General features: G+C 35.3%; 1 protein-coding gene across 2 annotated transcripts; it reads left to right on the top strand.

The window, feature by feature from the left end:
* Window positions 1-198: 198 nt before the first annotated feature.
* On the top strand, window positions 199-21,774 carry LOC120193378 (ADP-ribosylation factor GTPase-activating protein AGD4-like). Of its 2 annotated transcripts, none has more exons than XM_039195888.1 (19): window positions 199-342; window positions 573-649; window positions 1,513-1,613; window positions 3,403-3,473; window positions 4,405-4,467; window positions 5,637-5,681; window positions 12,969-13,034; window positions 13,756-13,803; window positions 13,908-14,003; window positions 14,089-14,130; window positions 15,395-15,610; window positions 15,718-15,849; window positions 17,158-17,373; window positions 17,771-17,857; window positions 17,978-18,232; window positions 19,274-19,392; window positions 19,907-19,997; window positions 20,530-20,960; window positions 21,487-21,774. In XM_039195888.1, the coding sequence occupies exons 1-19, from the start codon at window positions 295-297 to the stop codon at window positions 21,596-21,598; spliced, it is 2,316 nt and encodes a 771-aa protein (XP_039051819.1). In that variant the 5' UTR covers window positions 199-294; the 3' UTR covers window positions 21,599-21,774. The 2 variants fall into 2 exon arrangements, with proteins under 2 accessions (XP_039051819.1, XP_039051820.1); XM_039195889.1 differs by having other exon boundaries at window positions 296-342; window positions 1,518-1,613.
* Window positions 21,775-22,074: the final 300 nt, after the last annotated feature.

Below are 22,074 nucleotides of genomic sequence, written 5' to 3'. Positions count from 1 at the left end.
AGTTGAAATCTATCAGATTCAAGTTAAATGTCTATCAACTAGATCAGTTAGGAATCTCTTTGACCCCATAGCCCAATTCAATATTGACTCAGATGTGAGCCCAAACTATCAAGACTAAGATAGAGACTTCTGGCCCGAAAACATTTCAAATCCACCTAACATAAGATATCCTTTCTTTATAATTTAATTCAGCAGCGATAGGGATTTGCTTTCTAAGATTTTCATTTCTGGATCCGAGATAGAGACCCTGAGGTTTTGCAGTGTCGAGTTTCGGGAAAAAGAAGCAAACTCGCAATGGCGGCGTTTATCAAGCTAGAAGATTCTCCTATGTTTCAAGAACAGGTAATTCCATATTTCGATATTATTTAACATTTGTGATTCGAGAATTATATATTTTAATCTATTTTTCAAATTTGTTTATTAGTCAATCAATCGAGTGTGAATCCGTTTCATGATTTCATTTTTATTACTGAATAATCAAATCTCCATTGAATCTCTGCTGATTAGCAGTTTGTCATTCCATTATTCTTTATTTCTTAAAAGTAAACAAAATGTGTTTGTTGATTGAACAGATATGTTCTCTAGAATCCATGGCTGATGAGTTGAAAAATCGCTGTCAAATGCTGACCGAAGGAAGTAAAAAGTATAGGTATGCATTTTTTTCTCTCTCTCTGTTATCACTATTTCATTTACTCCTGCTAGAAATGATTGTATTTAATTTTTGTTTGTTTTAATTTATGGAGATTATGATTTCTGACTAGTAAGCTTCATTCCTAGGACATTACGGTTGTTCTGATTGATTGCCTTTTCACTTGTCATCTCCACACAATATTAACTGACAACTATGTTGCTCATTTTTCTTTAATCACCATTTACCCATGTCCGACACATAGTTGGAGGTGGACATGAGAATACGATCCTCTGAATATATTGAGAAGCTTTTAGATGATTGAAGATATCTGTACCGGATGCATGCTCTATCCAACACATACTTAAGTTCGAGCTGACAAGATATTTTGAATGTTGCAAAAGCATCAGTTTCTTAGCAAACTTGGTTTAGATTTTGAGTTCAAAATTTGTTCTCTAATATAAATTTATCTTTGTTATCTTCTTTACCTGAGCATGTAACCTTGAATTTGCCCTCTCTGTGTGCCTGTTATATAATTTCAGCTGTAATAAAAAAAGGGTAAATAGTTTTATTGCACAAAACCAATAAAATAAAAGGATATAATAAGGTTCAAGGGCTCACTTTAGTGACTTAAATTGTAAAACATAAGAAGAATTATCGAAGATCTCTCACTGTTATATAATTTCAGCTGTAATAAAAAAAGGGTAAATAGTTTTATTGCTCAAAACCAATAAAATAAAAGGATATAATAAGGTTCAAGGGCTCACTTTAGTGACTTAAATTGTAAAACATAAGAAGAATTATCGAAGATCTCTCACTCTTTCTCTTTACACACACACACACACGCACATATATATATTTTGCTGTCTCTATTTCCTTTGCAGAACAGCTCTTGTAGAAGCATATAATGCAGACAATAGCTTTGCTGATTCTTTAGAAGCATTTGGTTGCGGACATGATGATCCTATGAGTGCTTCCATAGGAGGTAGCCGATATCTCTTTTTATTCAATTTTTTACTACATCACCAGTTAGTTAAATTGTTTTTTACTAGTTAATGTCAACAACATTTTGTTCTATTGTTACTAGTTTTATTTTGCATGTATGTGTGTTTCTGACTTCTGAATAACATTTCTCGTGTAAACTACTGTATATAACAATGGCAGAAAGCCAAAAGCCATTCGGCTATTTTTCCTTTTGTCATTTTGCACAATAAATTCTATTAAACGGTGATTGCTTTTTCACCACTTAATTTGCATTTACATCCTTATGTTCGTCCCGTTACAGTGTTTTTTAAATGTCAAGGCAAAGAAATGTTAGGAGATCTAATTGGGTGGGAATGAAGTTAGCTTCCAAATTACTTGGTGAATATTTAGAAATATGTACTCTTATTCAGAGTGCTAGGTTGGAGCCTCATATTTGACCTTTTTTACTGTAAAAGTAGAGATCTTGGGCCTGAAGTCTGTGCAAGACCGGATCAAAAGTGGATACATTTAGTTCTCCAGCTTATCTATGGATATTCTAGTTCAGTTAAAGATGTTTCCCATTCAAGAGTTGGGAGTTAGGTGAACCAATTGAGGTTTTAGGTGAACCAGTCAAGGTCTTAGTTTTTTAGAAAAATATTCCAATAATTTCTTATGGAGTTGTGTGGCTGATATGAAATATGTGGTAGGAAGACAATGATAATGATAAGCTTATATAATATTAGCTTTACTCTGTGTTTCAGATAGTTATATACAGATTGCTTACTCTAGAGGATGAGGAGAAACCTAATAACCTATTCTACCATTATTTTTTTTGATAGGACCTATTCTACCATTATTGATGACCAATGAAGCTTTTGTCATGTAGTTGCTCATTTTAGCTGTGGAAAGAAGCTGTATTCCCATTAGTTTAGGTAGAAGGATTTTACTTCTCAGTAACCCATCTAATCTCTGACCCATGAAAACTCCCCAAAAGTTGAACCAGGAAGATTTGTTGTTATGCCCTATGACATTGTGCTGATGATTGTAAAATATTTATTTAGATGTGTGTCTGGAATGCCATGGCACCCCTTAAGATATTTGTTTAGAAACTGCTTGGAACTTTTGCTTCAGGAGATTTTAGTTAATTGAGATTGCATAGGGTATCTAAGACTTTTTTTTTTAAATAAAAAAAAACTGAAAAGGATATGGTGAAAGAGTGGTCTATGTTTTATTTTTTCATTGTTTTGGCTGCTGGTAAGTTGTGGTCTGTGTTTTGTTCCTTCTATTTATTTTTACTGGCTACAACTCATCTGATGGTTGAGTTGTCCAGCTGGAAGATGATATGAAGATTATCCTGTTGGTCCTTTAAATTACTAATGAGGTTAAGCTTTTAGTTTCCCTACCTCTTACTTTTTTTTTATAAGATTCCCTACCTCTTACTAAACTGCTGCTTAGGCCCAAGTATTTAGCTGCTTCAGTTTTCCTTAGTGAATATAAGTCATAGGTAACTAGCTTGCTTGTTTGCTGACTGAGATTTTTTTCTTCTCTTTTTGGTGCAAAGAGCTTTAGAGTTTTAATTAATGCTTTATTTTTTTCCTGGTTTTCTATTTCTTTATGTATGCCTCTGTGTTTGTTCGAATCAATATTTTCCCCCCTTTGTTGTGCCTTACGCAAATTTGGTTATCAAAGATTAAGATGTAAAATGTAGAAGGAGAAGATTATGTGCCTGATTTGTGCTGTTGAAGATAGAATTACTTAGCTGAAAGATTGAAGATTCCACCTTAATATTTTTTAAATGTTTCCTTTTGTAGGGCCAATCACGTCCAAGTTCATCAATGTCTTTCGTGAGCTTGCTAGCTATAAGGAGTTGCTTTGTTCACAAGTGGGTATCGATTTGCCATCTAGAAAAAAGCGATTCTTTCTTATACGATTGAATTAGACTGGGATACATTGTCTCTGTCTTATTAGTGCTTATTACAAATATATTTGGTTTTTTTACCAGCATTTTACTTTATTGTGATTTTCTTTGGCAACATTCATCTTTCTTTTTTGTTTTTGACTCGATTATGCATGATTAAATAGTGTTGGTGCCTCAGGTATATATAAAGATCATAAGGATTGATATGCCTTTATATATTTCTAAGTCGTTTGGTGTTGTAAGCCATTCGTAAAATATCTGTTAATGAAATTACATGGGAAAATGTTGTGTCTAATGTCATAATTACTTATGGATTCACTCCCAACATGAGTATGAAAGACAAATTAATCAGAACACAAGCTTCTAGATGACTGATATCATGTACCTTTAAACTTGCATTTGTAAAGGTGCGCCTATATAAGGTATCAATTCCTAATAAGCTGACATGTGATAGAAATCAAGGACCTTTGCCATTTGTCTTTCAAAAAACATGCTAAGTACATGCATGTATGCAACCTGTACTTTAGTACAGTCTTATGAAATATGTCTTCTACCAAAAGTAGATTCACCTGTTCAGATTGTAGCTTTGTTCTAAAGTGTATTTAACGTGTTAATTTCTACATAGGAAACTACTTTCTAAATTCCTCATTTTCTGTCTGATGTCTTGTGTCAAACTGGTTAGGTTACCTTGCTCTTTAATATAATCGTATTACCGAGCATTGGATATGTTGCATGAATGCTAACAATCTTAAGGTCACTTGCAGCGTAACTTCAGATGAGAAAATTTTTATTTTAGAACACTTTTTATGTCAGAGAGTCAATATTAACATTTACCTCATGCCACTGGGAAGCTCAATTTTATATCATAGTTTGAAATTTGAATAATCCATTACAGGTGGAGCATGTCTTAATTGATCGGCTAATGCACTTTACAACTGTTGACTTGCAAGATGCAAAGGTGAAGCTAATTCAATCACTACCTCAATTTTTTTCATTTTCTAAATTTGGTGGTTTTGATCATCAATTTGGAATTGATGTTGTTATCAACTTGCCACATTTCCATAGTCCAAGTCACTGGGATTAACTTGATTTTGCATTGAAAATTGGATGTGCTTGCACAGTGGGTTGTTAATGATTGCTGCAGTTTCCTTGGGTTTTCTTGTGACTCTTTAAATTTGATCTAGGTATATTGGATGATATAGGATGATTGATTTTTGTTTAACCCACTTTGGTTTTATAGCAAACCTGATTACTTGTCATTTTTTCTTTAGTCTATTCATGTGCTATGTTTGGATAAGTTGAGACATTTTAGAAGGGGCCAAAATTGAATTATTTCTTCCACTATAAAACATCATTCTTTAGTTTTCTTGTTATTTCTGTGGTTTGAGTTTTATGGTTTCTCTTGTCTCACTTGTTTCTGGGTTGAAGCTTATCCATTTCCATTATCCTCCATACCATGTATCCGTGTAGTTTGCTGTTTGCCTAAGAATATGTTTATTTAAATCCATGTACTTAAAGTAAGAATATTCCTTTTCCTTTACCATTTAATAATTTCCACTAAATTTGCCTCCTTTGCTTCTTTCATTATTGTTTTGATAATGAAGCTGTCTCTAGCAAAACTAAGTAATCCACTTTGGAATATTAAACTCAGAATGTTGGGAAAAATATGACCCTAAAATGAATAGAACCTAATCCTGAGCCATATTAAGTTTCTTTTTTGCCCAGGACATATTAAAGTGTTTCTTATCCAAGTCATGGACATTACTGTGTTTTAGAAGAGTGTATATTGCCTGCATAAGAACTCTTATACACTCTTTGCGGATTAACATATTGGATTTAGTTCTTGATAATCGTTGAAGCCCAATATTTGCAGTATGGCTTGAGATGTCTTGTCTGAATACAATAAATTCTGAAGGTAGGAGTTTGGTGGGTGGGTGCGCCAGGTGGAGAATGAATCAGATAGGAAAATATAATGATTACATTCATTATTGTAGTTCCACATTTTTCATTACATTTTTTTTCTTTTTTTTTTGCTAATTAGATTAGAATGTGGAGCTAAATTCAAATCTTTATTTCCCCTGCCCTCACAATTTACATGACTGCTCTTCTCCTCTTGTCTTTTTTCAGGAGTCTCGTCAACGATTTGACAAAGCTATCACTGGATGTGCTCAGGTATTAACACAACAGAAACTTCCTTTTCACATGAAGTTGAGTTTGGGCTTTCATATTAGCGACAATTTGAGTTTCCTTCACTGTTTCTCTTTCTCCCTCTTACTTTTGAGGTCATCTCAAGTAAATTTTTGAACAATCCAATTCTTAGGTACATATCATGTTTATATGTACTAGCACAGAAATCTTCTAAATCAAAAGCTATTAAATAGAGTTGAATAACCAAGAAACGAAATTAGTAACCTGATGAAATGTCTTGTTTGTTCTAAACTCGGAATATTCTTTGCATCAAACAGATTTGTTACTGGTTTACTATCTTCAATATTATGTAGCAAACATTATTGAAGATGTCTCATTTCTACATAAATTCTCCATTGGGTTTACTAATCCAGATTCTATGAAATCAAAAGTAAGTTCAGTGGATTTATAAAAGTTTTAAATATTAGCTACTTTTCCTCTGAAATTTTATTAAGTCCCCGAGCAAGCATAATAAACGAAAAAGGGTGTACAAGAGTCAGTATGAGTGAGAAAAGTAGAGAGAGAAAAAGAGCGAGTTTTTTTGGTAGTTCGTCCTCTGGTGAGGAATGGACTGTCTTTGTTGACAATCTTAGTACGAGAGTTACTAGAATTGAGTTAAGAGAGATTTTTAACCATTATGGAAAAATAGTGAGGGTTTTTATTCCAAGTTTTATGTCTAAACCAAATTATAAGTCATCCACGTTTGCTTTTGTGCAATTTGCGAAGGAGGTAGGTTGCAGAAGAGCAGTTCATAATGTAAACGGTACGCTGATTGATGAGAAGAGAGTCTCAGTGGGGATTGCAAAGTACAAGAGGGGCAGAAAAAGAGAAGCAGAGGTAAAAAGAAATCAGTTGGATGGTTTTAAGCTTGGTAGAGAGGTTAATGGTGAATTGCAGGCTACGTTGGAGAAACCGAGAAGTTTGAGAGATGAAAGATCGTATAAGGAGGTTGTGAATGTGGCCAACAGTAGGAGCGTGGATCCAGGTCGTATGGTGAATAAGGGAGGTCAGAAGAATGCAAATGGAATAGAAATGTTTGGGATATGCATTTCCCATCAGATGATTTTTGCTGGGTGAAAAACTCCTTAACTGGGGTTATCAAAGATCCATTTCAGCCTGATATGGTGAAGAGAGCTTTGGCAAAGGAGGGATTCCAGGTTAAGATAATAAGGTGGGGATATATCAGGAACGCTAGCATTATTATGTTCAATACAAATGAAGAGTTTTTAGAGGCATGGTCGAGTCTCCGAGAGAAACTATACTGCTGGTTTGATTGGGTAGATCCGTTGTTGAGTGAAGATGGAGTTCCTTTGGCTTATTGCTTGGTCGAGTTGGTTGGTTTACCGCTTTTTAGTTGGAGTGTTCCTTTTTTGGAGAAGCTTGGTGAAAAATGGGGAAAGGTTGTGAGTATCCTGGAGGAAACAAGAAATAGAGATGATCTTTCTTTGGCCAGAATGCTGTTGAGGGTTGCAAGCCCTTTTGATGTACAAGAATCTGTTATTGTGGGTTCTTATGGCAGATCCTTTAAAGTTAAAATTAATGTGGGTACCAGTTGTAATCCTAACTCTGAAGATTTTGGAGTCGTGAGGCGGAATTTTTCATATAGCAGCTTCAATAACGATGTGTCAAAGGGGGACGATGGTAGAAACTTAGAGAAGGAAGAAGACAACAGGGAAAATTCAGAAAAAGGATTTCGGTCAAAGGTAGACACGTGGCTTCAGACCAGTCTAGAAAGGAGGATGTCAGAAGAAGACGAGGAACATTATTTGAAAAAGAAGTCTGTCACTCTGCCCAATAATAATGGGGTGTCAGACAAATTTGAATTTGATTTAAACTATTGTGGGGATTATGCAGGAATTGGGCTGCGAGAGGCTGTGGACCAGAGTATCCAAGCCCATTCTGATTCAAATGGGGAGTCTCTTTCTCCTATAACTAAAATTTTCCCAGCGGGCCCTGTTGTGAAGTTGAATTGGGCCAGGGCAGTAAATAAAAAAAAGGATCAGCCTTTGTCCGATTTTCAAGATCAAGATACAGATGTAATGAGGGATGAAGGTATAGTTAACAATAGAGATGTTCAAAAGAAGTTGAGAATGGTAAAGGATGTCAATCAAGTAATTCTCAATGCGGGTAGTGATTCTTCTTTTTGTAAGAAGAAGAGAAATTCAGTGAATTTCGAGGACTGTGAAGAAATTGAGCCTTTAAATCCTAACTTAATGCTGTCAGCTCCTAATCAGGAATCCTCACAGTTTTCTTCAAGAGGCAGAACGTTGATTCAACATAGAAGATTACTTTCTTCTAAAAGTGTGCCATTAGAGAGGAGGAGAATGGCCAACTATAGAAGATTTTATAGTAGATCGAGGGTGAGAAATCACTGGGTTGGAAATGAACAGAAAGAACTTTCGTCTAGAAAAGAAGATTTTCAGCAGTTTTCTTCAGATAAAATGGGAAGTTGGAAAAGGCTATTAATTGTTCTGCTAATAATCAGAACTCTTCTGTGGTACCATTTATTAGGAATAGCTCTTCAGAGGTTGTGGAAGCAACTACTATTCCTGCTACAGGGACAAAAAGAACTAAAAGAAGGGAGAGAAGAGTTTTAACTAGGGAAGCAGTGGATCTGGTTAATTCACCTAGTGTCTTTTCACCTCAATTCTCGAAGGTGGTGGAGGAAGCAATGGCTACTTGGGAAGTTTGTCAGTTGTTAGGCCTTTCGTTCAAGGAAGGTAAGAAGACTTTCATAGAAAAAATTTTAAGCCTGGAAGATGGGTCTGAGTCAGCAAGGGATGGATGATTTGCAGAGTCTCACTTTTTTGCTGTTTGGAGAGTTGGGTTTTGGTTGTGGGAGTGTTGTTTTTTGATGAATAGATTAAACATTTTATCTTGGAACATTAGAGGGTTAGGGGGGAGAGAAAAATATATTGCTGTTGCAAGGCTAGTAAAGAAGGTTAGACCAGTTCTGCTTTTTATCCAAGAATCAAAGTTAGAAAAATGTCATGTATCGATTACTAGAAAGATTGGAGGAAATTTCTTAAAGGAGGTGATGGTGTCTCTAGCACAGGGGTCAAAGGGTGGTTTGATTTCTATGTGGAATGATAATGCGTTCAAAGTTACAAATAAGCATGTGCACAATAGGTTCTTGGCACTGGTGGGAAATTATATGAATGACCAAGAGGAATGCGCTTTTTTTAATGTCTATGGTCCTGTTATTGAATCTGAAAAAGATGAATTTTATGGGGAGTTGTTAGATTTTGTTGGATCTACCGGTTTGTATAGGGGGTGACTTTAATGCGTATCTTGATCCGCAAGAAAAAAATGGGAAATCACAGAATTGGCATACATTTGATATTTTCATATCTTTTGTGCAACAGGCAAATCAAGGTAAATCTTATTGATTTGCCTATGTCAGGAGGGACTTTCACATGGTGTAGCAATAGAGAAGATTCTACATGGGTTAGACTAGACCGCTTCCTAATTAGTGGTAGTTTCCTGAACAATTTTCCTAAGATCTCACAGTCCCTTCTATCGAATTCTATTTCTGATCACAATCCAGTTTTGTTGGAAGATGTTAGTATCAATTGGGGCCCTAAACCTTTTAGATTTTTTAATTACCTTTTAGAGGAAAAAGGTTTTGATGGATGGGTAGAAGACTTGGTGTCTGTTGAGAAGAAGAAGAGGAATAATGGGGGGATTTTTAGGATGTTATAGGCTGCTAAAAAACAGATTAAAAGATGGCCTGGAGGTAGTCACTTTGGGTTGTCAGATTCAATTTCGATGCTTGAAGTACATGACTTGGAAAGAAAGTCTCAATGTCGAATCTTATCTAAGGGTGAATGGGATCAGTGGGTTGACTGCAAAAAAGAGTTGTGGAGGTTGTTTAGGATCGAGGAGAGCATTTGGTATCAAAAGTCCAGAAGTAGGTGGATTAAGGGTGGAGACAGAAATACTAGGTTTTTTCATCTAAGTGCTATGAGAAGGAATAGAGTAAACTCCATTCATTCATTGAAAATTGATGGAGTTTTAATTTCGGATGCGGGAAAAATAAAAGAAAGTGTGTATAGTTTTTTCAAGTCTGCATACAACTTCAATTCGGCCTTAGAGGCAGAGGACTTGAATTTGGATTTTGCACAGTTAACAACATCTAAATGCGCATATTTGGAGGAGGAATTCTCGGAACAAGAAATATGGCAAGCAATTTCTTCTTCGGATAGTACTAAAGCTCCTGGACCGGATGGTTTTACCATGGGTTTTTACAAGAAATACTGGAAAATTCCTAAGAATCATATTATTGAGTTTTTCTCAGATTTCTATAAAGGAAAGAAGTGGGTTCATGGAGTTAATCATGCATTTATTACCTTGATTCCTAAGAAAGGTAATCCTGAGTGTATTGAAGACTATAGACCTATTAGTCTTGTGGGCAGCCTGTACAAAATTCTGTCAAAAGTTCTTTCCAAGAGGCTAATATCGATTATCGATGATATTATTAGTCTGTCACAGTTTGCTTTTATTCCGGGAAGGCAATTGTTAGATTGTGCATGTTTGGCCAACGAAGGTATTGATTCTTAGAGGAAGCAAGGACTTAAAGGGGTTGTATTTAAAGTGGATTTTAGTAGAGCCTACGACACTGTGGAGTGGCAGATTCTGCAAAAGTTAATGATAAAGATGGGATTCGGCGAGAGGTGGTGTTCTTGGATCAAACAATGCATTTCAACGGCTTCTATCTCGGTTCTAGTGAATGGTTCTTCTACTGAAGAGTTCCCGATTGCTAAAGGTTTGAGGCAAGGTTGCAGCCTTTCTCCTCTTTTGTTTAACATGGTTGGGGAATTACTACATTTGATGCTGTCGAAAGTAATGGACTTGGGTTTTTTTCAGGGGTTCTCTTTTGGAAACATTCAAAACTCTTTTACTTTGTCTCACCTGCAGTTTGCAGATGATTTAATTATTTTTTGTCGAGATTCAATTAATCAGATAAAGAATGTTAGAAGAGTTTTGAGGATTTTCGGTTTATTGACGGGGCTCCAACTGAATTTAGCAAAAAGCAAGCTGTATGGGATTAATGTGGAGAGTGACATCCTTGATGTTTGGGCTAGGGATATTGGCTGCTCTGTTGATTCATTCCTGACTGTTTACTTAGGTCTACCTTTAGGGGAGAAGAAGAACTCGGCAAAGCTTTGGGAACCGGTCATTGATAATTTCAGCAAGAAATTGGCAGGCTGGAAAGCTAATTCTCTATCTATGGCCGGTAGGTTAGTACTTATTAACTCGGTTTTATCTTCCCTACCTATTTTTTACCTATCCATTTTTAAGATGCCTTCTACTATTTCTCACCGGTTAAATTCCATGATGTCGATTTTTTTATGGGGTGGAGGGGATGGAAAGAAGAAAATTCACTGGGTGAGCTGGGATAAAATTTGCAAACCGTTGAGTGCTGGTGGTTTGGGTGTTGTTGATTTGAATGTTTCAAACCGAGCTTTGTTGGGTAAGTGGATTTGGAAATTTGCAAATGACAAAAATTCGATGTTGAAGAAATTCTTATGTTGTAAACACAATGTCAGCTGTCAGACCATGGATATTAACAAGGTTATTTCTCAAAATGACTCTTGGATGTGGAGGGGAATTGTTAATAACTTCATTAAGGATGATACCATTGGAGGTTGTCTTAGATCTCATGCAAAGATACAAATTGGGAATGGGAAATCTATATCCTTTTGGTGTGATACATGGCTTGGGGAGTTTCCTTTGAAATTTCTTTTTCCAAGAATTTTTGCCCTTTCTACTAATAAAACGGGTAATGTTGCAGACTTTGGGAGTTTTGATTCAACCGGATGGGAATGGTGTGTGAAGACTAGGAGGAATCTTTGTGATTGGGAGGTGGAGCAGCTGGTAGAGCTGTTGGATAGGCTGAAAAATGTTAAACTTATTGAGTCATTGGATGATGGGTTGTTGTGGAATGGGTTGAATGTGGGGCTGTTTTCTGTTAAAGATTGTAGGAAAGCTCTTTATAATTTTAATGATGAATCTTTATTTTGGAGTAACTGTGTTTGGTTGGGCTTAGTTCCTCCTAGAGTAGAATCTTTCATTTGGCAATTGTCCCATCAAAAAGTTGATGTTAGAGTTGAATTGTTGAGAAGAGAGGTTCCTTTAGGGGAGAACATTCTCTGCCCACTTTGTAACCTGCAGGATGAATCAATCCAGCATCTTTTAATTTCATGTCGAGTTTCGTGGGAACTTTGGTATAAGATTATAGGGTACTGGGGTTTTCGGTTAGTTTTACCGCCAGACCCTCCTTCTCTGCTTAGTTCTTGGGCTGATGTGAATCCTAAATCTGCTATGTGGAAGTTTATTCCGGGGGCAGTTTTTTGGTCAATATGGAAGATTAGAAATGAGATCATTTTTGAGGAAAAGAAGTTGGATAGATTATCATTGTTTTTCACTGTTCGGTTAAGGTTAGCCAAATGGTATTTGGCAAAATATCCACTTATCCCTATTCAGGTGGATTCTTTAATTGCTGACCTTTCTTTGGCTGATAATCTAACAGAGTTCATAGACATGAATAGGAGGGCGATTTGTTGGAGTCCTCCTCCAGTGGATTTTTTTAAGTTGAACGTGGATGGGGCTATTAGTACGGTTGGTATGTATGCTGGAATAGGGAGAATTCTCAGAGATTGGAATCGGGATATTCTTTTCTCTTTTTCAGAAAGTGTCGGTCCTTATCCTACAATCCTAGCAGAGCTGAAGGCTATCAAAAAAGGAATTGACCTATTTGTTTCATCACAATGGGCTTCGAAGGGCAGACTAATTATTGAAAGCGATTCAAAGATAACAGTGGATTGGATTAAAGACCAAGCTCTTACACCTGCTTTTCTGTCAAACTTTGTCAAGGAAATTGTGTCTATTTTTTCTGCTATTCAGGCTTTTGTTAGGTGGATTCCTAGATGGTGTAACTGTGAGGCCGATAAGTTAGCAAAGGAAGGAATTGGGTAATTTTTGTCGTTGCTTAGGCAGGTTTGTAAGCCTTAAGAGCAAAGTACCCTCAGGACTGTTTTTAAGTTTTATGTAGTTTGCAAGACTGTTTTTAAGTCTTATGTATCTGGTTTATTATCAATAAATTGATGCACTCTTTTCCTCCTTCCGCTAGGTGGTCCTAGCTTTAGGGCAGAGGACCACTATGAGGGAGGTTTTTAATGAGGCATCCTATTCCTATCAAAAAAAAAAAGCATCATGTTCCTTGATTGTTGTAATAGATAATGCTTTTTACCAAATAATCTGTATTGGCAGGCACGTGAGAAGTTTGTCTCTTTGAAGAAAAACACACCAGAAGATGTTGTTGCTGTGCTAGAAGAGGTATGCTCTTTCCTTTTGTAATATTGACTTCACACATGTTTTAAAGAAAGGTGAGAGACGACGTTCTTTTACCATGCTCCTTGTGTTTTGAGATGACATTCTTTTACTATGCTCCATGTGTTCTGCTAGTTCTCTCACTTTTCTGTTTTGCTGAATCTGGTTCATTAATTGATAAATGTTTTACTATTACAGTACCTTCAGAAAGAAACAAAGCACATATTCTCTTGATTATGGATCTGATATCATTTTAGCTTGTAGTTATGGTACTTGTTTTGTATTTGAACTATAAATCCTGATGTTGTGCCTTTCTCTTTGCTTACCTTTTTCTGAAGAAAGCATGTTTCCACTTGTCTGGATGAAATATTTACACAATATGGTCTTTTCTGCATAGGTATCAATCATGTTGTCTCTAGTATGCTCATATTTGATCCACATTGACAAAATTTTAAATACCTTCGAGTCCATTAGGTAAAATTATGAAAATTTGATGCAAATTTTAGATATCCATTAAGTGCAAATCTTAAACTTTCCTTCTGAGACCCTATAAGTAATACCTCTTTTTCTTCAAGTTTGGCTTTGTTTTTTGGTAATGATTGCATTGTTTGTTCGGATTATACCATGTCATTGACCACATCTCTTGTGTTTTCTTGATAACTTCCAACCTTGTATAAAACTAACCTGGCTTGTGCTCTGGGTTGGATTGGGTTTTAATTTTTGGCAGGATCTAGAGAATTCAAAATCTGCTTTCGAGAGAAACCGCTTCAATTTAGTATGTTTACTGTGGTTGCAAAGCTCACTGTTTGTTTGTGTTCAATTATTGATATTATTCCATGCGTGGTCTGGTAACTTTTCATTTTGGTTTAAGGAAAACAGGTAAATTCTCTAATGAATATTGAAGCAAAAAAGAAGTACGAGTTTCTAGAATCTATAAGTGCAATTATGGACGGCCACCTTAGATATTTTAAGCTGGTTTGTATTTTCCTTTTAGACTTCTTTTTGGTAGTTATATGAGTTATGTTTGTGGACTGAATATAATTGATTGCTTTTGTCATAGGGGTATGACTTATTGAGCCAGTTGGAACCATTTATTCACCAGGTAATATATCACATTGTTCATTTAGGGAGGAAAAGAAAGTTGATTTTCACTTCCAGTTAACAGTATTAATTATTTAATAACTTGTAATCAGTAGAATCAATGGTTTCAAAACAAGCTTCCATGGAAAGTTGGCTCTGCTATTAGCCTATGAACTATGAATACAATGTTGGATGCATTGGAAACTAGGAAAAAAAAATTGTTCAATGTAACTAATCCATACACTTTGTGAATACTCTCTTTTCTTTTAGAAGCTAGTATTGATATTGCTTGCACTCCCATTTCTTTTCTCAAGCATATGATTAGAAGTGTTTTTTGTTACAAAGTATAAACAGATACAAGACATATAGCTGTATTCTTGTGTGTTTTTCTTTTGGGAGTTAACATGTCTAAGTTCTGTCTGTCAATGCATGTAAACTTATCTATACCCTAGAATCATCTAGTTGCATGGTAACTGTTTATCATTAAACTGAAAAAATTATATCCAGTTACTGACAATAAATTTACACTCAAAAAGGATAAAGTAAGAGAGATGAAAATAGGAAGCAAAGAAATATCGTATGATGGTAAAGATAGAGCAAGAAAAGAAGGAAAAGATAGGGAAAAGATAAAATTATAATAATAATAAGAGGAAAAAGTAAAATATTTAGAGGAAGAATATTAGATTCAGGATTGGAGGGGTTACCATGACTTCTTTAATCAAAGTTCTTTGAATTTTATTTTTAATGGCCTTTGGAACTTCTAGTAATGAAATACCACTTGATTTCAAGCTCACACTTTTAAACTAAACCAGCACAGTTTAAACTTAAATGAGATTTAGGGTCAGCATAGGCCTCAATTAGTATGCAATCTTCATAGTGGCCCAGCACATATATTTCAAGAGAGCTGTATTGGGAGTCTTTTCTTTTTTTAACATTTTTTTTTATCATTTTAAGTGTCCACTACAATATCCTAAATTTGGCCACTTTTTGGTCAAATCCTTGAGTCTAAAACTTATAGGAAAAGACAAATGAAACAAATGGATGCATATCATCTGGTATTTTTACCAAGTCCGTGTAAAATAGAATTCGTCTCCTGAATTCAATTGTAGATATTGATTTATGTTCTCTTTTATATACATGCATAATTTTCATGCATGTCTCTGTTAGATGGTCTTACATTGTGTAGGACACACACTTTTCATCTTAAAATTGTGATTTTGTTATCGCATTTGTTTATCCAGTTTCTCCTCTATATTAAATTAGTTTATCATGGTTTGATATAACAGGTATTGACATATGCCCAGCAAGCAAAGGAATTAGCAAATGCTGAGAAGGATATGCTTGAAAAACGTATTCAAGGATTCAGGACCCAAGCTGAGATAGATGCTTTGCGATCTTCTAGTAACATAGAGCCGTCAACAAGTTCTGGTAGCATTCATGTTATTGGCATGAACACAGACAAAAACATAGAGGCAATCATGCAGTCCTTCATAGATGGGGAGGTGAGTTAGTAATATTCTTTTCTGATTTTATCACATTGGCAGTGTGTTTGTTTCATCAATTTTATTTGGAGGATGAAATAATATTATATTTTTTCATTCCTTTTCAGACCCATATAATCAAACAAGGATATTTGTTAAAACGCCCTTCTAGTTTGAGGGGAGATTGGAAGAGGAGGTTCTTTGTACTTGATAGTCAAGGAACTTTATACTATTATAGGAGTAAGGGTACCAAACCAATGGTATGTTACATTTACTTTGCTGCTGCCCTTGGTTGATCAAGTTTAACAATTCATCATGAAACATGTTGTCTTCTAAATAAGATTATGGATAATGGGAACATGTATTCTTGATTTCCATCTTGATGCAATTTGACAAATTTGAGGAGGTGTGACACTATAGTAAGTATTATATGGTTTTGTTGTGCTATGACAGTGTCTTTCAGATTGAGAAAATATGGAGAGAGATTATTGATTCCATTCACATAGCAAGTTCACAAGTGAAAAGAGTAGACTTACAATTTCTCTTTGCCTCATGTTTATCCGTCTGTTTGGTTAGATTTGGAGAGAAATGGAAATGACTAATGCAATTCTACACAAATTTTCAAATAATCCTTTAGATGTAGTGACAAAATGTGTGTCCAAAAATTTTAAACAGGAGAGACTCGAATTTCTATCAAAGCACTTCATATATTTACTATCTATTCTCATCTTTCTTATTAACTCAAAATACATTGTAGTCTGGATATGCTCAAAGTTATGAAGTTGCTGTATCTGGCTGCTGAAAAGTTAAAAGTCAATTTTAACCTTGTTTTCCAGCCAGCTCTTCTAAATCATTTGAGTTCCTCATTCATTAGGAAGAAGGCTTCTAAGTTGCATGAGTATAATTTGTATTAAAATGTTATGTTTAGCTGGTTGGGAGAGAGAAGGCTTCTAAGTTGCATTAGTGGACTTTATGGTAAAATGTTGATTTGAACATGGTCTGACAATATCTTCTTTTTCAGTGATGCTTATCAGTCAGTATCTGTCTTTTAAGATTTTAGAGCAAAATTTCTCATCCTTTAAGATTTTAGAGCAAAATTCTTACAGGCTATTAAGCCCAAGTTTCAATTGCTAAATGATGTTTCCCATGTTTGTTTCTGTATGAACAAATATATTTATAGGGGAGAGATTTATGTACATATCGGCAACTTGAAAGCCCAGATAGTATATTTGAGTCTTTCATCTTCCCCCTAATTGGCTTTTGATACAGTGTTTTTATCTAGTGTAAATATTTTCAAATTATTGGCAGCCTGAAGACCCATGGAATTTTTGACAGTTGGTTTCATGTTTTCTACTAAATTTTCAGATCGCTCAGATATGCAGATATTAGAGTTAATTTGAAATTGAAATGCAACAAGCATGATGCATATAGATAGTAGATTGAGTCCAGTAGATGATTCCATGGATAAAACATTGCATAAGGCTTAGGTTAGACAATAAATCTATTTGAAAATGAAGTGAAAATGATCTTGATGAGGTATGATTTTACTTTCTCTTCTTTATTCCCAGGGTTCTCTCCATCAGTATGCTGGTTCGGCTGAACACAATAGTGGTGTATTTTCAAGATTTCGTGCAAATCATAATAGGTCATCATCGTTTAATGAAGATACTTTGGGCTACCATCCGATTGATCTTCATATTTCAACCATAAAGATGGACACAGAAGATACAGATTTACGGCTTTGCTTCAGGATCATATCTCCACTGAAAACATACACATTGCAGGTGATATTGATTGGTCATTGAAATCTTTTTTGCTTCACTTTTCCTAAACTTATCAAGAATGTAGTTTAAAAGCATATCAAGGTCACATTATGATACGCTTAACTGACTACATAGAGCGTGAAAAGGGTTTGTTTTCTTGCTGTTATTGTTGGATTTTTGCTTGAAATTTTGTGTATTGTAAATTATCTCATGAAACCTTAATTATAGCTATTTAAGATTGACCAAAGTTTGAACTCTTGATGATTGATGCTATGGTCTTATGCCCCTTAAAAGAGAAAGAAGCATTTATCAAATCCCTTGTTTGAATTTAAGTGTGAAACAATTATTACAATTATGCTTGAATTAGATAAGTAAATGCGATGATTGTGCTGGTACTTTTTGTCACTGTTCTGTTCAGGCTGAAAATGGGGCAGATAGAATGGACTGGGTTAATAAAATAACTGCAGTTATTACATCTCTCTTCAACTATCGTATCAGGCAGCAGGTTCTTTTTTTCCCCTTAAAGCCATTCCTTTTCTATTTCTTGTGATTCTGATACGAGATTTCTCATGAAATGCTACTGATAGTGATTTGGTTCTGTTGTGGCTGCATTTGGGAAAAAAAGCTTGTGGAGAATAAAGATTTTACACGCAGAGCTTCTTCTAATGCTAGGTCACCTAAGAGCCTTCCTCCTTTAGGGAATGACCGAATTGGCAACAGAGCAGATCCTGTCTCTGCAGTCCTCAGAGAAATTTCTGGAAATGATGTTTGTGCAGAGTGCAATGCTCCTGAGCCAGATTGGGCGTCTCTTAATCTTGGCATATTATTATGCATTGAATGTTCAGGTGTACACCGTAATCTTGGTGTACACATTTCAAAGGTGCAATTTATTCTTCAAAGAAGAGGAAAAGACCTTACGACCGTTTTATTTTTTGTTAATTTTGCTATGTTGGTTTTTAATTCATAATTAATAATCTATATTTGGTCTTCAACCTGTGTAAGGTTTCGTAGAAACATGTAGGTTATGCTCTTTGGTATTACTAAACATTTAGTGTCCGCTGTTAGCTGTGATGTAGTTATATTAATACTACAAAAAATTTATTCTTATAGTAGAGAGATTGAAGGGTATTAGGTAGCGGCTATGGTTTCTTCTTACTAATCTTGTTATTTTAGCTATTACACTTTCCATATTTGGTTTCTTGAAACTGAACTTAATGCATTGTATACCATGTCATAACTATTGCTACCTATACAGTTGGTGTACAAGGTAGGAAGTCCATTTTAGAGTGAAATATTTTAGATTGTTGAAATGATTTCCACATTATGGTCTCTTAAGTATTTACCTCCGTTCATTTCCAACATTTTTGGGTGTTTTACCTATCTGTTAGGAGAATATGTTGTACAATTTCAAACCTGCTTCTATACTTTCAGTTTGCTTGTCTTATGGTTGTATCTTATGTACTTTGGTTATGATCAATAAAATCCTAAGGCACTCTTTTCCTTCTTCCGCTGATTAAGGAGCTTCTCTAAAAGATCCTTTAATCAAGAAGGGGGTTTTTAACGAGGCCTGTAATTCTTATCAAAAAAAAAAAGTTCCCTTCATTTTCTACACTTCTGGGTGCTGGAGCAGGCTATTGGGATAATCTGTTGTACAATAAATGACTTTTATGTCATTGACTTGTAAGTAGTGTTGCTGTGAAAATGTGGACTATACGAGCTGTTACGTTCCAACCCCTGAATTTTATGAGTTGAATTACAATCCACTTGCTATTTTAACACGCAAAATAAGAAAATTTAAGTCAGAAGAACAAATATCTTTAAAAAAGGGAACAAATAAGAGGGAGGAGGTTGAGAGAAAGAAATTTCTGTTCTTTCATTTTAAGATTCTTTAATAAAATAAAAACTAATTTTCTCCGTACAGGTGAGATCTCTGACATTAGATGTTAAAGTGTGGGAATCTTCGACCGTGGATTTATTTCGTTCTCTGGGTAATGCTTACTGTAACTCTGTATGGGAAGGTTCACTTTTTCAGAATGAGAGGTAAGATTTCCTTGGGCTAACAGGAAAATGAAAATGCTGCTACTAAACTAATCTGTTAATTTCTAATGCTAATTCTGTATGGTGAACTTTAAATTGGAAAATCTTATTTTAATGTTGGGTTTAATATCCTTTTCCCTAATATTTTATTTGGTTCTATTTTAATTTTTGGAAAAGTAAAACCCTTATCCTGTTTTTTTGTTTATTCTTGTCTACACGAATCTGACGATGTGTAGTAGTTATCACATTCTTCTTTTTCCTGTTCTTTGCCTTATTGCAGCCTTTACCCCTAAATGTGTGCCAATTTTTTTTTATTTTTTTATTAAAAAAAGATGCATTAATTTTGTTAGATATGTTAGCATTTTAATCGGTTAAGTTCTCAAAGGGTGAATTTGTGGAGACCAAAGCTGGTATGGTCGAACTGAAGGTCAATAATTTGTTGCGCTGTTAGCTTAATTTTGTGTTCTAGATACAGTAAATAGCTTTCCATTTCATGCTAAAATGTTGTTCTTTGCAGAGTGGATGAATCAAATGCCCTTGGCACATCAATAACAAAACCATGCGCCAAAGATCCGATTTCCCATAGAGAGAAGTACATCAATGCTAAGGTATTTTGTTGGATTTCTTTTTGTCTTGATGTCCATGCATAGAAATTCATACTTGACTATTAATGCATTTATTCTTTCTTCCGCCTCTCCACTCTCACTTGCACTAGCCGTTTAATTTAAGGGGCAGTTTGACCAGTTTTTTCAGTCATCAGGGAACTTCTTGCATAATCACCTCCTTTTAAGTCATTGTGGTAATATTAACTGGTAATTATTTTTAAATTGATAGGTGGATGATTTGGCTTTTTATGCAAGAATGGAATAAACCGTTCTAGGATATGATATGCTATTCCTTGTGTTCATGATCATCTCGTGTTGGATTCTTTGTCCTTGATACCCCCGGCCCCATTAGCATTCATGTTCACTGCTGAAAAGCACGTCCACTTGCACATACAACAGTCCCCTTTAGATGATTGCTATTTTTCGTAAATGTGAATTGTTGCTGCTCAGATTAGTCTTTCATTTCCCACGCTACTCTGATAATAAATACTGTGATTTTCAATACAAGTCTAACATTATTCCTTCTCTTAACCAGTATGTAGAGAAATTGCTGATTGTTAGAGATGCAATGCAACCTGGAGATCTTCCAAACTCTGCAAACATTTGGCAAGCAGTTGAGACTAATAATTTGCGAGAAGTGTATCGTCTAATTGCAATGTCAGACACCAATATCGTAAATATCACCTTTGATGATATTTTCACTGTTGAGTTGTATCACCATGTTGATGCACAAGACTCACCACTTGATAGCAAGAAAGAAGATCCATCAACCTGTCCGAGAATCAAGGATTGTTTACAAGGTTGTTCACTTTTGCATCTAGCATGCCAATATGGGAATCCTGTGATGGTGGAGCTGTTGCTGCAATTTGGTGCTGATATAAATATGCGGGACTTCCATGGCAGGACTCCTTTGCTTCATTGCATTTCGAAAGGGAAAAACCAATTGGCAAAGCTTTTACTAAGAAGGTAGGCTGCATATTTTTCTTAATTTCTTGTCCACAAGAAATGTGATATTTCTGACAAATAGATGACACCATCAAAGCGGATGGATACTAATTTTAGCCTATGTATATGCCAAGATTTCTGTAGTCGCATCTTATCTGGGACTTAGCATACACCTGCAGACAGTTCTTTTACCCAATCTGCGAAACTATCTGGGGAACGAGACCACCATGTTTGGTCTGGTGCTTTGCTACTCCCGAATCGACATCACAAGACCTCCAGAGTGGTCATGTGGCGTTGGTGTATGCCGCATACCACATCAAATGTGTACCAGTTATATAACATTCAATTGTTTGATAACCGTATTCTGAAGACGGAAGCTTTAGCACATACGGCATTGCTTGATAACCAATTTCGTACAAATAATTTATTGAATCATCCAGCGCATTGATTGCTCTGCTCATGCTTCATAAAACAACTAGTTAAAGATTGCTGTTACATATAATGTTTTCATCTATTACTCCATTTTAATTTGACCGATACCATGCAGAGGTGCACGATCAACGATCAAAGATGGTGGTGGATTAAGTGCTCTGGAAAGGGCTATGGAAAAGGGTGCAATCACGGATGATGAGCTCTTTATTTTGCTCTCTGAAAGTTAAGTGAAACAGACTTGGCTGGCTCCAAATTTGTAAGTTTGCGTCCTCTCCTATGGTTTCGGGTTATGTCGACTGTTGTTCCATATAGCATAACAACACCCTTCTATCCTTGTTTGAATCTTCCAATGTTATTACCGTATTGTTTACTGTATAATATTTAAACCTATATATATTCTTGAGTGTTAACCCTTTGGTACCTTCGGTTTGTTGTTGCAATAGTGGGATGATTTTCTCTGTTGATTGTAAGATTGCTTGAATTCTGTAAAAGGTAGAATTGGATCGATTGCCCCTGCTGTTTTTCTGCCGAATGTGCCAAATTTAATTTAGTGTTACTCGTGTAGATTATTTAAAGTTTTTAAAATAAACTTGATATTCATATACCATCTCTAATGTGGTCTAATTGCAGATCAAATTGATGATGTCACATTGATTGATCGAATCAGAATCTGTCATAGAAATAGATAAAATTTCAAGATTCA

The sequence above is a fragment of the Hibiscus syriacus genome, unplaced genomic scaffold (assembly GCF_006381635.1).
Source record: "Hibiscus syriacus cultivar Baekdansim isolate YM2019G1 unplaced genomic scaffold, ASM638163v2 tig00116995_pilon, whole genome shotgun sequence".
Taxonomy (NCBI): domain Eukaryota; kingdom Viridiplantae; phylum Streptophyta; class Magnoliopsida; order Malvales; family Malvaceae; genus Hibiscus; species Hibiscus syriacus.
The sequence above is the reverse complement of the archived record's forward strand: the minus strand, read 5'-3'. Positions and strand labels throughout refer to the sequence as shown.

Coding starts and splice junctions, on each gene's coding strand:
- LOC120193378 (XM_039195888.1), top strand. CDS start 295: ATGGCGGCGTTTATCAAGCTAGAAGATTCTCCTATGTTTCAAGAACAG. Junction 3,474..4,404: donor AGGAGTTGCTTTGTTCACAA/GTGGGTATCGAT, acceptor AATCCATTACAG/GTGGAGCATGTCTTAATTGA. Junction 4,468..5,636: donor TTGACTTGCAAGATGCAAAG/GTGAAGCTAATT, acceptor GTCTTTTTTCAG/GAGTCTCGTCAACGATTTGA.